The sequence below is a fragment of the Ceratina calcarata genome, unplaced genomic scaffold, assembly GCF_001652005.2.
Source record: "Ceratina calcarata isolate Rehan_Ccalc_2016 unplaced genomic scaffold, ASM165200v1 scaffold551.2, whole genome shotgun sequence".
In the NCBI taxonomy this organism is placed as follows: Eukaryota; Metazoa; Arthropoda; class Insecta; order Hymenoptera; family Apidae; genus Ceratina; species Ceratina calcarata.
The window spans coordinates 765779-779926 of NW_017176693.1; the positions used below are offsets into that span (position 1 = coordinate 765779).

The following is a 14148-nucleotide window of genomic DNA, read 5'->3' on the forward strand; positions in this document are numbered from 1 at the left end:
GTAATCTTCCTCCATGCGGACCTCGTCCTTTTCTCCTTCATAAGCTTGTTTTATGCATGTTGAAATACTAATGTCTCCATCAAATTTAAAACTTCTGCTTAAATGTTGCGTCTTTACACGAGTGATGTAATCTGTTGGGAATCTTAATGGTATAAGTATTTCAGCTGATGTCTTTATATAATTGTTAATAATGTCCTCTATTAAATTCAACATGCTTCGTCGCGAAGGTTCGGGTAATGTGATTAAAATCCTGGTAATAGCTGTATTCAAGGTGTACTTGCTTAGCCACGTAAAAGTTGCTGTAATCATGCTCTCTCTATATTTTCTTCCTGGTATTTTTTTTATGTCCATGTGACGAAAGAAGTTCGTGAATGTTCCACGTTCAACATAATCGTTACCTAATAAAATTGCTGCCAATGGTAACATCGATTCATGCAAACCTCTAAATGAATTTAGTAAATATTCAGCTTTATAAATTTTACAACGTTTTACATATCCTTTCCCCCTTGAATGACTAACTACACAAGTATCCAATGTGTTAAACGGTATGTACTGTGATCCATATATATAAAAATCCGAGTCGTAACTAAGTACAGGACAATTTAAGATCTTTGCTACTGCAGCTATCTCATTATCAGCTTCAAATAGACACTGTGCGTGTCGAATGTTCTTCTTTATCATCACACTTCTGAACACATCAACTTGTAATAAGGGGAAAATTTCTGTTCTATGTTGACCGGACAGAGAAAACCGCGAAGCTGATTGCATTCTCTCTTTTCTCCTTACTATGCTTTTCCTTAATTGTTTATCCTCGTTGGCACCATCAATCAAAACCAACGGTGTTATGCGACATTTTAATAGATCGTCGAAAAAGATTGATACAGCACGTGCATAACTATCATAATCGCCGCCGAATGCAGAATTACATCTTGCGTCCATATATAACTTAAACATTCGACAACTTATGTTGATACCATCGATCACTAAATATGTATCATGTAATTCATAATTCCGCAAGTAACGATCGGAATGATCATGTATGTACGTAGTTAGTCCAGGAATTCCCATTTTGAATATTGAAACTTATGCACGCTAGTTTGAAATAACTAAATAGTTTCGCTCTAACACTGTAGGACAACTTTTTCGCAAAGGAAAATGTTTAAAATCATGTCAGGAACCTCCCATTAAAATTCCTTACACTAGTTTTGTATACATAACTACTCTCAGTATTGCGTTCTAATTTGATGTAACTAATTACGCGCGTTCGAACAACAAATTCCCCGTTTACGGTTTCCTTCACGTAGAACGATGAAATTGGATTTATTTCCGGAAATACATTCTCGTTTCTTGGAAGCGACGCATTTAATTCACAGTTTCATCGCGTAACCAGTGTAATAAAAGGAATGAATATGTATGATCATCACATGTACTTACAAAATTTTATAACGCCCGTTATCACGCGCAATTTATTTCAATCTCCAGCCGAACTGTGCGACGTAACAAAGGTGATACTTGAACGTTGAAAGATCGTAAACATGTCAATGTTTTCTTTGAACCAGGATAATTGCCATTGGCAATTACAACTTACTCGAAGGAACTGTAGACGACCATCGGCTAAGAATATGTCTGGACAATTAAGAAAAAATATCTTTATCCAACGATCTAGGAAATAACAGTCATTACGAAACACTATTAGAATTATTACAGTGTTTTGAACGGGAGATAGAAAAATACTGTGCGTCGATGCACGATCGGTCGTGAAGATCCACGTAAATCGATCGGGAGATCATCATGATATTTCGACTTGAATTAGGTTCGCGAGTAAGTACGCGTTTAGAACGTGGTGAGAACGATAATGAGTGGAACATCCCGAGGATGGCTGGATTCTTGGAAACGAAGCCTACGGTCTTTTCGACGGCATGTTGCGAAACAGGCATTGCAAATGATTCATAGCAAACCGCGTCCACGTGATCTTATGCGCGCTCACCTATCGAAGAATATCGTTTATTTGCAGATGTAATTTCCCAAGCCCTGAACGTAGGCACGTTCTCGGACTGGTTTCTCCCATTTTATCGATCACAAAGCGTAGATCGCTTATAGAAAATACAATGGCTGATAGTTTTTAACGAAAAGTTAGTACACCGTTTTAACATTTTCTACGAAGATCAATAAAAACGAATCTCGGTTCTTAGAACTCGTCAATTCGTGTCACGCACATTTGACCATTTTTTCTTTCAACAAAACGCATAATAGTATTTTTTATATCGGGTTCGCGCGTAATCCGTGACGTAGATTAGTTACTTTCTATTAGCATAAAAAGATTATGCACCTGTTGTCGGGGCCGTCAGAAGTGACCTTTCGAAACACGACCGATTACTCAGGGGGAATCGTGTTACTACATCTGTCTGATAACAAAAAGGTATGACTAAACAGGAGAATGAAGAAAGAATCCCGGTTTCTCTCGTTCTGTGCACACGCGAAGATCTCATTGACAAATGGCCTGCAGCTTGTGAAATTGTATGTATCACTTATCAGATTAGTTTCTCTTCAATTTCTCAACAGAAACGTATAGATATTGTTTTTCGTAATGTTTACGTCCCCGCAATAACCTTAGTCAATAAGTATTTGATATTTGCATTTTCCTCGTTTACAATTGACAGAGACCATCAATACAGGGTACGTATGCAGTATAATCGCGTTGTTATTTGCTACAATACATTTCTTTTTACATAGTGATAACGTTCGGTTTTTATGCTTTCTCGGAATCGATTACTACTGTCCATCGGTTTTTATATCGTAGTCTCACAAGTTCTATCGTTCAATGTGGCATACACTTTCGATAACTTTCACGGCCGGCAATATCGATGGAATTATTTATTTAAGTATCGCGATCCACTTGTCTCGTGAATTTGCATAGTTTTTAATTTATTCAACCAAGTCAATCATGCCTTTGTTCGGTCTGCTGATTGTAGTTAAGCAAACGAATAAAGATTACAGCAGACGACAGAATTTCCGTTGTCGCGTTGAGAACAATCACGTGCGAGATAGCATTTATAATTTCATTCCAATTTTCTGGCCCGCGGTGCATTAAAATTTTCAATGAATCTCGTGCAAAGGTTAATTCGATGAATTTTTCAAATATTCGAGAAAACTGAAGTATGGAACACGGCGTCGGTATGAATTTTAATTTCGATGACGCGCATACGCTGTGCTCGTATGCAGCCAGAGACAAGGTGAGACTTGAAATAATACAATTTCTTCAAAAGGACATTATAGAAGACGAGCAATCTGTTTTTGTTTTTTTCATTTATATCAGTTCTTTATTTCCCGTTTCGTACAACGTACGTGTAGAATTTCAAGCGATAATAAAAATGTCTGGGAAATAAAGCGAACCACCGAACAGATTTCGTCCAAACGATGTTCCCTTTTTTTTCTACTTCTGCGGTAGCCGGTGCGAGATATAAAAATACCGATAAAACGCGGTTTACTGGTACTATCAAACTCACCCGTGAAACACTTCTTATTATTATGTGTCTTAAGATTTACGACTTGTAATTGACTGTCTCACATAAAATGCGATACGTAGCGACAAAACTGAAGGAAAAAATAAATAACGCTTGATTGTATCTTTAATTTCTATAAATTAGCTGTTCGAAACTTCCTCGGATAATAATAAGAAAGTATTAGTCATTTAATTTGTTTTTGCATTAATTATTATCAGCTTCTGTAGCCCATTTCGAAAGAACTGATAAAACTGAACTACGTACTACACTTATAGATGTTTCTATGAAATTTTGATATTAGTAACATTCGGGGGCATTGCGTATTTAGAGTCAGTGCCAAAGGGCCCATCCTCCTTAGTAGATTAGGTTGTAGGAAAAAGCTCGGTAAAGAAAAAAATGAATAAAATGTAAGAGAAGAGAGGACAGAGGCGCATCACGAAATAAAATAAAAACCATGTTGGTACCGACGTGTTTACACCTCGATGCCGAGACACCGTGCCGTACTATAAATAAACGAGTCCATAGGCGTCGCCAATGCGTCGACTTTTTGGAATATTACATTGTACGAAGAAAATATTTTTTTCCTTGCAAAGCCTATTTAATTGAAATGTACAAAAGCTTGATAAAATTTTCGATCGTGCGCGATGAACAGACATTGTATTTACGACGACAACATACACGTGCATATATGTAAATATATTTTCGAAATTGTTGGGAGACTCGAAACGTATTCAGTCTTCATGTTAATAATCTACTTAGCGAAAAGGTCGAAATATGCGGTTTCTGTCTGATATTCAATCTGAATACATATGCATATTTATATGTCGTGCGTAAACGTATACGTGCAATATAAAATTCCAAGAAAATTTTGTATGCACATGAGGCAAGTTTGCCGGGGAAGTAACCATCGTTCTCTCGCGTGTTTTATCCAGAATAATTATCAAAAGTTACGCGACCGACAAGTTGTTCCTATTAATAAACGGAATACGAAAGAAAAAACGAACAGATTAAATCTCGACGAGATCTCCGGGCCGCTCAATGTCATCGAAGATGTGACTTGCCGCGAATGAATTCAATATGTCTTACGATCCATGATTCACGGGATGATTCGGGAAAACACTATGAAATAAGTATTTATTTTTAATCGATTTTTGTGGTTCCGAGCGTCTGACTCGGTAAGATAAAAACTAAGGCGAAAGTGCTGACCATATTATTCAATACATGAAAAGTCGTACCTATATGTCCTCAAATCTTATTAAGTCGATTACGTATGCATCGTTCGAAAGTCTTTCTACTACGAAAAGACCGATTAAACGCTTCTACATTAATTGAACAGTTACGGGCCGAAGGAGAACTACCTCATTGACCTAAATTCGTGAAATTATGAATCATTACATTTTAATGTTACAGATAAGCGGTGTTAATTGTTCGAATGCAACTATGTTTACGATTAAGAACGTATTATTCGCATAATATGATAACGTTTTAAAAATAGACTTGTGTTTACATTCCCAATGCACATGGTGCATGTATCGCGCTTATACGTATGCTTTGGGGAATTACGTGTATGTAATTGCTCCTCTCTTATCTGTCCATATTTTTATAGATACGTTATTTGAGCTTAGCATAAAGTTGAAATAATTGCAGATGCCTCGGAATCACCGCAGCACGGAAGCTTCGGGTTTTCCCTGAGGTCTCCCTTATTTTCTACCCCCGACGCCGGCTCGAATGTGCAACATGCGACCTCGTTCATAATGCATCCACTCGGGGAATGACCGTGTTGAATCAGTTGCGTTGCGGTTTCGGATCTGGCTGGAGTAAGTATGTGTCTTCGGAATATCGGCGCCAATGGTGCGTATCCGCAATTATTGCGTCAGCTATCGCAGAACGTCGTCGGTGGTTGGCCGGCCGCGAAGAGCGGGAAATCCCCGTTGAAACCTGCTCTTCCGCGCTATACGTCCCCGCTGACGTCTTTCACGTCACCACATCGCCGACCTAGCGACGGCGTCTTCGACAGAGAGACATTCCGGCGTCCAACGATTATCTAGTATCGTGTCCGCCGCCGCGACATATTGTTCGAGCCTCCGTTCCTCGTGCACCGCACTTGGTTTAAAATCCGTTCCTTTACTGGTATCGTGTGATATGCTACTTGTTCTCAGTGACTCGATGTCCTTGTCTCTTTGATATCTTCTCTAGATTCTTCGATTTGAAAGTTTCTCACCAACATAATACACATGTTGAATTTCGAGGATATTATTGTTAGCTCGTTTGGAGCGCGAGTGAATCCAAAAATGGATTCATTCGACGATCGGGAAATCAGAAGTGAGCTGGAGGTGAGTTTCAGAACGGGAAAATTCACTTTGATCAATGATTTAAACATGTGTGTGGATTTAAACATATATATATATGCATATATATATGTGTATATATGTTGGATCGTCTGGCTTTTCCATGCTGATACGATTTTTGCTTGTTTACGTTCTTACGCAGCTTGGTATATCGGAATCGGGAAGAAGCGTATAAAAGATTCACGTGGTTAGCGAGTGAATGATTTTTAACGCTGACAATCGCGTACATCGTTGGAGTTTTGTAATGAGCTTCTTAAAATAAAGAAAATTATGATCTTTACTGATTTATAGGGAGAAAAGGGAAGCTCCGCGATTTAATCCGTACGTGTATGTACTACATAACGCAAGGCGATCCTTAAGCATTTTAATAAAGTGAAATCAACGATTTTTTAATCTTACGCGACATTCACTTGTGTTTTAATACGTTGTACCTTAGTTATTTCTTACCTATTCTTATATTAAAACAATCGCCGTCAGGAGCAGGATTGTTTTCTTATAATTATTTTGTTCAGTTGAGAAAAAATGATATCGCGGCTTCACGGAAAGTGGCGACGAACGAAGCGGCGATAACTCGATCAGTCTATATTAACACCGCAGTTAGCACTTATCGTTAGGTATGGAATAAACGCGTGTTTGTAGATTTAGAGAAATGATTTGTGACTGTAATAAAATGTTGCCGATTCCGCGGAACAACACTTATTTCTGACGATACCGTATCAGTTGCATCTGCGGAATAAATATTGATGCAACTAGTGATTAGAATCTTTAGAAAGACGGAGCGTCACTTACAAAATGTCCAAGTGAATTATAATAAGAGGAAATTGTCAAAACGATCGAGTAGCAGTGAAAATATATTCCCTGATTCTTATCCTTGACATTTATATTGCTATTTTTATTTCTTCTACGAAATATGCGGTCATTTAGGAACCTTAATGTCCGTCCGCAATTTCATCTGTATACTTACTTAATTAGTCGCATCTTTATCGCGTGCCCCCGAACGAGTTCAGTCAGACGAGATTGCTACGATCTCGATTTTCTTCGCGTGTAATAAAAAGAGATAATGCGTTTGTAGCAGTGGAACAAGGTCATTAACGCAGCAACCCGACTCCTTCGTTTAGTAAGAGTTGTTTGTCATTCGATACGTTCTGCTTGCAGATGTATCCCTCGTTCCCGGATTTGAACGACGATGACAATTATTCGGTAGTGGACATGGACCGCTTAAACACGCGACGAACTAATGTCTTGACCACGCCTGATTACGAACCGGTCAGAAAAAAATGCAACTTCGGTAAGAAGATTAATAACATCCTGTTTCCTGTCGTCGCGGCTGATAACCGATCCTTCACTTGCATTTCGTTTCGTGTTCGATAGGTGACGATGATAATGAGATCGATGGTACCGGATGGTCCGCTAAACCTGTCGCAGAATGGAGTCAAGAGGAGACGATACACTGGCTGATGTACGCCGCGTCGTGTATCAGACAACCGTATGGCCTAATTCAAAATAGTCTCGCGGTGCCTGGGAATCAACTGATCCACTTCACCAGAGACGAATTTATCAGTCGTGATCCTATGTTCGGAAATCGGCTGTACGACCTACTCCCATCCAATATGTTACGTACGTACTTGTTAAACGAACAACATACCGGATGAAGGTAAAAATTATTTGTCATACTAAAGGTTGAATAAAAATTGCAGTTCCACCGTTTGACACGATTCATCCTCATTCCGAGGACGAGTACCACCGGATTAGTTCCAATAGCACATCAGGTAATGGATTTTCTGTAGTCTATTCTCTTTTGTTAAAGTATTTATTTCAATAATTTATACTTCGTTTAGACGCAGAATCAGACAGTAACAGTATTGACATATCCACGACGAAACGACCACCGGGTCGGCCAAGGGTATCGAAAAAACCGATTAAGAAGGGTAAGTAGTTTTGTTCGAAATATCTTTGTTAAATATGCAATTTGAACGTGTTCAATGAACGATATTTGTACAGCTCCTAGCCAGGGAAAGCTTTGGGAGTTCATTAGGGACCTCTTACTTAATAATAGGACGTGTCCAAGTTTAATTTGTTGGGAAGATTATTCTCAGGCGAAATTTCGCTTCGTGAAAAGTGACGAAGTTGCAAAACGGTGGGGCTCGAGAAAAGGGAACACGAATATGACGTACGAGAAACTTAGCCGAGCGATGAGGTAATTTACAGTAGTTCTGAATTTAATTCAGCAATCGGATTAATAATACATCTTGTACATTTGGTTTCTGCTTTCTTTAGATACTATTACAAAAGTCAAATCTTCCTACCCGTGTACGGTCGAAGACTGGTTTACCAGTTTGGGCCGAACGCGAAAGGCTGGCAAACTGACAACCCTAACTTCCGGTTCTAAAGACGTGACGTTCCGTTCTTTGTAAAAATTGTACAGAAAGTAAAATTAATGCGACCGATGTTCAAGAAACTTTTATATAACTGATGCAGGGTCGAAAGTGGTTGAACTGCGGCGAAAGACTACGAAAAAAGATTAGTATTATATCATGTACATATAGTTTATAATTACTAGGCGTAACTAGAGTAACCAGACGTATGAATGATTACAAATGTCGAAGTCTTTCATATTACATACCACGAATATTATGTGATAATACAATTGGAACGCTGAGTGTCGATTTCGATTTATTTTTATTTTTAACCGCAGTAGCTTATGCGTATGTAAAAGTGTACATACTCTAATCGAGAAAGGCAATAATTTTCTTAAAATCAAGTAAATTTACTATTACTTATCTTTTTATATGACAAAGTTGTATTATATTCCTTAAACTGGAAAAACGAGTAGCACTTAGTACTCTAGGCCTAAATGAGGTACGGAGTAAGCTTCTCAAAGAGGTAATTGCGAATTGCAGTACGAGCGATCGTAAGCTAAATTGGTACGTAAGAGTGTGAAAGAGAAGTAGCCGTAGCATCACTTTCACGAATTGTAAATATAGGAAGGACTTGATCCGTGTTGTCAAATGCTTTACGGTAGTGCATGCAAGAGTTGGCAAAAATATTTATATTATTTAAAGAAACCGCAATGGACGATTCAGTCGTTTATTAGTAATATTGGAATTCGACGTACGTAAAGATTGCGCAAGAAGAAGCATGCATATATTTCTCTTTTTAATTAATTCATTGAGCGAACTCGAAATCGTTGTTTGTACAATAAAACCGTAACGAGTATCCCTATATTTACTTGACCTTTTACGTTTTATAAAATCTTTTTCATATACTGTGATCAACGTTAAAATATCATGGAGATCAATTAAATATCTTTGCAGCGTAGCACGCATTTTAACTTTTTACTCTTATTGTACAGAATTTCGTAGAACTATGGAATAAAGTGCTACTGGATCACTTTTATCGATTTTCATTAATCTGGAACATCGACCCTGTGTTAGCAAAATGTACGCGAATTGACAACAGGTGCCGATACGTTTCCAAATCCGTAGTTATCGAATCGAAATTTTAGCGAAAGATCTACGGATTACATGATTTCTACTTTAAAAGTTTCAAAATGTAAATCGCAGTAAAATTCAGAATAGCGGGCCGCGATTTTTCTATCAATAACTCTTAATGATAGTCATCGATAATATTATAATAGCAAGCTGTTATGGACCCTATGTTCCTTTTTAATTGGCACTTACGTCTATCGAGTGGACTTCAATATCTGACTTATTCTAAGTAATAAACTTGGCTGGTATTCTTAATATAAATCGTAATCATAAGTCCTCGTATATCCCTAACGTGTCTACGACAAACTAATTTACCTTTTAATATTTCCCCTATAATAAAATTGTTTCGTTTAGCTAATTTGTATTTAATCATCAATTATACTTGGTCAGGAATATGCGACCTACCTTCAGTAATGCTGATCGGCTCGCTCAGCGAAAACACAGTTTGTTTCCAGTGCGTTGGGGGCGAGTATGGTCCCGTACTAAAATGTATCGGATTATCCAAATCGAAGAATATATCGAAGTAGCCAACGATTGCGGTCAGCGAACCGGTCTTCTTCACTTTGAATTCGAACGGCGATGAGAAGTTCACGCGATCCTTCGTTACTTTGTACAAATCGAAAGCTTGGATCTCAACGGCGTTCGTTATTAGCTCGTCAGCGTTGCAAATTTCTATACTAGGTTCTCGTACGACCTGCGCTTTCATGCAGCTCATTTTGAAACCGTACACGTTCGACCAATAATCAATGAGCTCGACGTATCTCCCTGTAACAATCGAAAGTTTTAAGTTAAAGATTAAAATGAGAAAATTTCATCGATACGTACTGGTGTCTCCGCTTCCCACAAGACTGAGGGTGCATCTGTTTGGTAGAAGCGTGCCACCGGGTGCCAAATAGTGGTCCCTGGCGTATATCACCGTGTCCAGCATACCCTCGAACAAAAGGAAATATCCCATCCATTCGGACACGATAGCGTCCACTTTATCTTCGTCGAGATTAATATCCTCGAGGCGACCTTTTTTCAAAGTGATCACATCACTTAAATTGTTCTCTCTATTTGTATGTTAAAAACACTCGTATTAGGTAGAGGCGAGAGTCGTTTGTGTACAAGTATACGTACTTTACTATGTCAATAGCATGGTATATCACGTCCGACTGATCGACGCTGATCACCTTACGGCAACCAGTTTTCGCTGCGAACATCGATAGGATCCCAGTTCCACAGCCGACGTCTAACACAACGGAATTACTGAATTTATTTGCATTCGTTAATAACGCATCTCTGTAACTTTCTGTTCGTACTTCGTCCTACGAAGAATAACGCTTGTATGATAAATACTATCTAGCAAATAGAGACGTACGTACTTACAGTCAACATCTCGTGATGTATGGCGAAATGACTGTAAGCGCTGAAGTACCCCTTGTCAACATTGCGGTTCGAATTACCGGAAGATTTGACAGTATTGTTCTCATCTAGATCACCGTCTAGGAGCAGCTTTTGTACTTTCTCTGACATTTCATCTATTTGCTGAAATTTGATGTCGTTCAATATGTCTCGTTTATTATGAAAATATTAACGGTAGAAAAAAATACCTGCTTCGCCAATAAACATGCTAACTCACGTTCCTCTAACTGTGCTCTAAGCTCATGTATCATTCTTTGCAATTCAGAATATTGTATATCGCATAATGCGACTGGCTTTGTAGTTTTTTGTTCCAAGTCTTCGATATCTGTACATGTAGAAAGCAAGAATGAAAACCATCATCCTTTCTACTCTGTTTCGCTCTTCTACTTACCGAACATCAGCCATGGATCATCCTCGATCACAGGCCTTAAATACTCGTCGCTCTCCCATGCTTCTATGTTTAATGTGTTTAATTGGTCAGGTAAAACATTTTTATTTCGAATGAAATTAATCAGCTTGATGTAAGAATACGTGTCAAGCGAATGCTTGATTATAAAACTTTTTAAGTCGAATGTATGAGACGATAGAAGGTGGTTCAGTGCCGCGGAGAAATTGTTTGTAACTTCGTTACAAAATAAGCATGGTATAGATTCGAAAGTATCTGTAACTTCGTCCCATTCGTCTCCAGTGTCATCGTCGCTGATTTCGTCCATTTCACATTCGTAATCATCCTTCAGAGTAGCAGTGTCTGAAGAACGTTAAAAAATATTTTTATCCATTCGATAACTAATACAAATGTGTACAAGTGTATAAATCGATGAAATATTGTTTATACCTTGATCCGTCATTTTGCAATCGATGGTAAAAAGCGAATATGCAACTATTTTTATTGTAGAAACGGGAACGTTTGAACTGTACAAGGTTAGAGGTCCGTGCACGTGTGGAGCCGAGCGAAAACCACGGGTTTTATGTTAAATCCATATTATCTATACCGCACTACGGTTTGCTTAGTCAATAAAAAATTCGCGGCGTAGGTGCTCGCGGCTTTGTATTTATTGATTTCACCCGTTGCTCAAGTACACTTGACCTTTTAAAGTTTTTTTATCCTCCCGGTGGATCTTGAATCTTGAGCCATCGAGCTTTGCTGTAAATACACAGAACGCTTTTTACGCTTTATGTGTATGGCTACACATATGAAAACCTGATGTACAAAACGTATAAGTAATCGTATTAAATTGACGATACGCGTAATTTATTATTTAAGTTTCGGCAAGTTTCAGTATCTCGATTTCCAGTTTATACGAAGGATTATTTTAAAGAGAAAGATTCTATTTAATGAGCGGTCTAATTTGCGATAGGAAATTAGTATGGTCATTTACATCGTATTGGATTTTAAGTATTCTCAGAAGCTTCAGCTTTAAAATGAACTTCCATAGGTATTTGCGAGTCTAATAGAATAAGAGATATGCTCAGTTGCCTAAAACCCTCTCTACCAGACATGTAACAGCATAATGTGATTTGGTTTCTTTATTTAAAATTCTTGAAACATTAAAATTATTTATATACGGAACTTATTCTATAGATACAACAACTGGTGCCTCGTCTTCGTCCTCTTCTTGCAGATCAGAGAAATCCCAGAGGAATTTCGCAGTCAATCGTTCGCTAAATCTCATTGCGTAAGATTTCAAACGACCATCCACGTAAGAATTGAGTTCTATGTTTGCGAACAATTTTCGTAGACTGTGATAAACGAAATTATTGTTAGCTACGATATCACAGAGTACATCTTCGGGTACGTGCATCAATTGCGTTTCGAGCGCCTTCATAAATTCATAGTAAATAGCGCGACGTTCTGGTATCGCGGAATCGGCGCCGCAGATAAGAGATACGAGTTTCTTCCAATGTTCAAAAGCATCTAGACTTTGACCGACCAAGAAACAGACGAATGCTAATTGCATTTCGCCAAGTACTTCCATAGGGCTAAAAAGAAGTACATATTTGTTAATAAGATATTCAAACTGAAGAATCTGAAATAAACGTTCGATCGCTTACAGTGGTAACTTCTTAAGAAAAGTGTCCAAAGCGTAACTCGAATCGAGAGAGTGCTTTGTGATTTCATTTGGCGTTGCGTCATCCGGATATTGTTTATTAGGTATTTTCGAAAGTCTGAGCTCTGTACCAGGCTTAGGTTTCATATCAGGCAACAGTTCATCTTCTTTTTCTTCGACTGTGATTCCACTTCTCTTTTTCCTTTTTGGGGTCGATTCACCGCCTCTTGGTCTCGCTGCGTCGGTGCAGTGTTCTAACTCTAGAGCTGATCTTACAAACCTGATACAATCGATTTACAAGTAATGTACAATGAACATGGAGAGAATAATTTATTGGATATAAAAATAATCACACACCCACATATTGGAGAACAACGTTCGACGATAGCAGGTGTAATATGATTCGTTAATTCTTTCCATTGATTCCACGTGTCGTAAGGATAACACCCTAAGAATCGGTCTAATTCTTTCAAATTGCTTTTTAATCTTTCAACCGTTTCTTCGTCTACAGCTTTATTCAAACAATTAATTAATTAATTAATTATAACAGCGTGTCCTTCGTCTGTTAGGCTACATTTTAAGTTCATAACTTATACCTGTCGAGTGTAAATCTTCCTCTTCTGGGTCCCAGCATTTGATTAAAAATTCAGATTTTTTAAATGTATGAAGGAAACCAATTTTAGGCGCCGTTTCTCCGAACTCGTCTACTGCGCTTCAAGAATATTGCATTTATAAATGCATCAATACTTTCGTCATCGGTAAGAACAATTCACCTCTGTAAAAGTTACCTGTAATGCACATAATGAAATCCTGGTGGAATCATTTTGACGCCTTTAAATCTATCAGCTGTGTTCCATGATTTCAAATCAATTCCAAACTCTGTTCCAACAGGCACATGTAACACAACTAATGTAGCACCCTCGACTAAAAGTCTCTGTGCTGACGCCTGATCCATTTTTATTCCGTCGCTACTCATTGTTGATAAAAAATTAAAGAGCCCGTATACTATCCTGCACAAGATGATAACATTACAAATAGTTTCCGTTGGTGTATACTCACCCACTAACACATAGGCAATTACTAAGAATCTGAAGATAGCCTCAGTACACGGTTCTTTCAAGAGAACGCGTTAACAGGTGGAATCAAAGGAAATGCGTGCCACGACCCGCGACCGTCCCATTTTATTATTTTAATTCTTACTCCAACTTCAAAATGTTTTCGCGCATGTTCTTTTTCGGGCGTATAGTGAGTGATTTATATTGTTCGTATATGTAGTTGAAACAAGAGAGTAGGGACGGGGACGACGGGGAGGCACTGGTCCAGGGTTCACTCGTTTCAGTCTTCACGCTGTTAGGGC

At 38.3% G+C, this 14148-nt stretch overlaps 4 protein-coding genes across 9 annotated transcripts; 1 reads left to right on the forward strand and 3 right to left on the reverse strand.

Moving 5' to 3' along the window:
* On the reverse strand, window positions 1-1931 carry LOC108628917 (protein asteroid-like; the record flags this gene model as incomplete). Its single annotated transcript, XM_026816887.1, has 2 exons — window positions 1706-1931; window positions 1-1626 (listed from the first exon to the last, which is right to left on the reverse strand). A coding segment is annotated over exon 2 (1068 nt), but the record flags the coding sequence as incomplete, so codon positions are not given.
* Window positions 1932-2066: 135 nt separating this feature from the next.
* Window positions 2067-9241, forward strand: LOC108629065 (ETS-related transcription factor Elf-5). Of its 4 annotated transcripts, none has more exons than XM_026816878.1 (8): window positions 2067-3233; window positions 5151-5320; window positions 7007-7139; window positions 7223-7468; window positions 7549-7620; window positions 7690-7779; window positions 7853-8048; window positions 8129-9241. In XM_026816878.1, exons 3-8 carry the CDS (start codon window positions 7007-7009, stop codon window positions 8238-8240), a joined length of 849 nt encoding a protein of 282 aa, XP_026672679.1. In that variant the 5' UTR covers window positions 2067-3233; window positions 5151-5320; the 3' UTR covers window positions 8241-9241. The 4 variants fall into 4 exon arrangements, with proteins under 4 accessions (XP_026672679.1, XP_017886922.1, XP_017886923.1 ...); XM_018031433.2 differs by having other exon boundaries at window positions 2067-2517; XM_018031434.2 differs by having other exon boundaries at window positions 2067-2419.
* Art3 (arginine methyltransferase 3) lies at window positions 8925-12168 on the reverse strand. The gene is made up of 8 exons (XM_018031431.2): window positions 11579-12168; window positions 11135-11491; window positions 10932-11068; window positions 10708-10866; window positions 10459-10646; window positions 10165-10391; window positions 9745-10104; window positions 8925-9669 (listed from the first exon to the last, which is right to left on the reverse strand). The coding sequence occupies exons 1-8, from the start codon at window positions 11589-11591 to the stop codon at window positions 9560-9562; spliced, it is 1551 nt and encodes a 516-aa protein (XP_017886920.1). The 5' UTR covers window positions 11592-12168; the 3' UTR covers window positions 8925-9559.
* Window positions 12169-12252: 84 nt separating this feature from the next.
* On the reverse strand, window positions 12253-14036 carry LOC108629056 (protein AAR2 homolog). 3 transcript variants are annotated; one of them, XM_018031418.2, is made up of 6 exons: window positions 13873-14036; window positions 13580-13801; window positions 13388-13503; window positions 13149-13302; window positions 12796-13071; window positions 12253-12723 (listed from the first exon to the last, which is right to left on the reverse strand). In XM_018031418.2, exons 2-6 carry the CDS (start codon window positions 13765-13767, stop codon window positions 12315-12317), a joined length of 1143 nt encoding a protein of 380 aa, XP_017886907.1. In that variant the 5' UTR covers window positions 13768-13801; window positions 13873-14036; the 3' UTR covers window positions 12253-12314. The 3 variants fall into 3 exon arrangements, with proteins under 3 accessions (XP_017886907.1, XP_017886906.1, XP_017886908.1); XM_018031417.2 differs by having other exon boundaries at window positions 13580-14036; XM_018031419.2 differs by lacking the exon at window positions 13873-14036 and having other exon boundaries at window positions 13388-13498; window positions 13580-13686.
* Window positions 14037-14148: the final 112 nt, after the last annotated feature.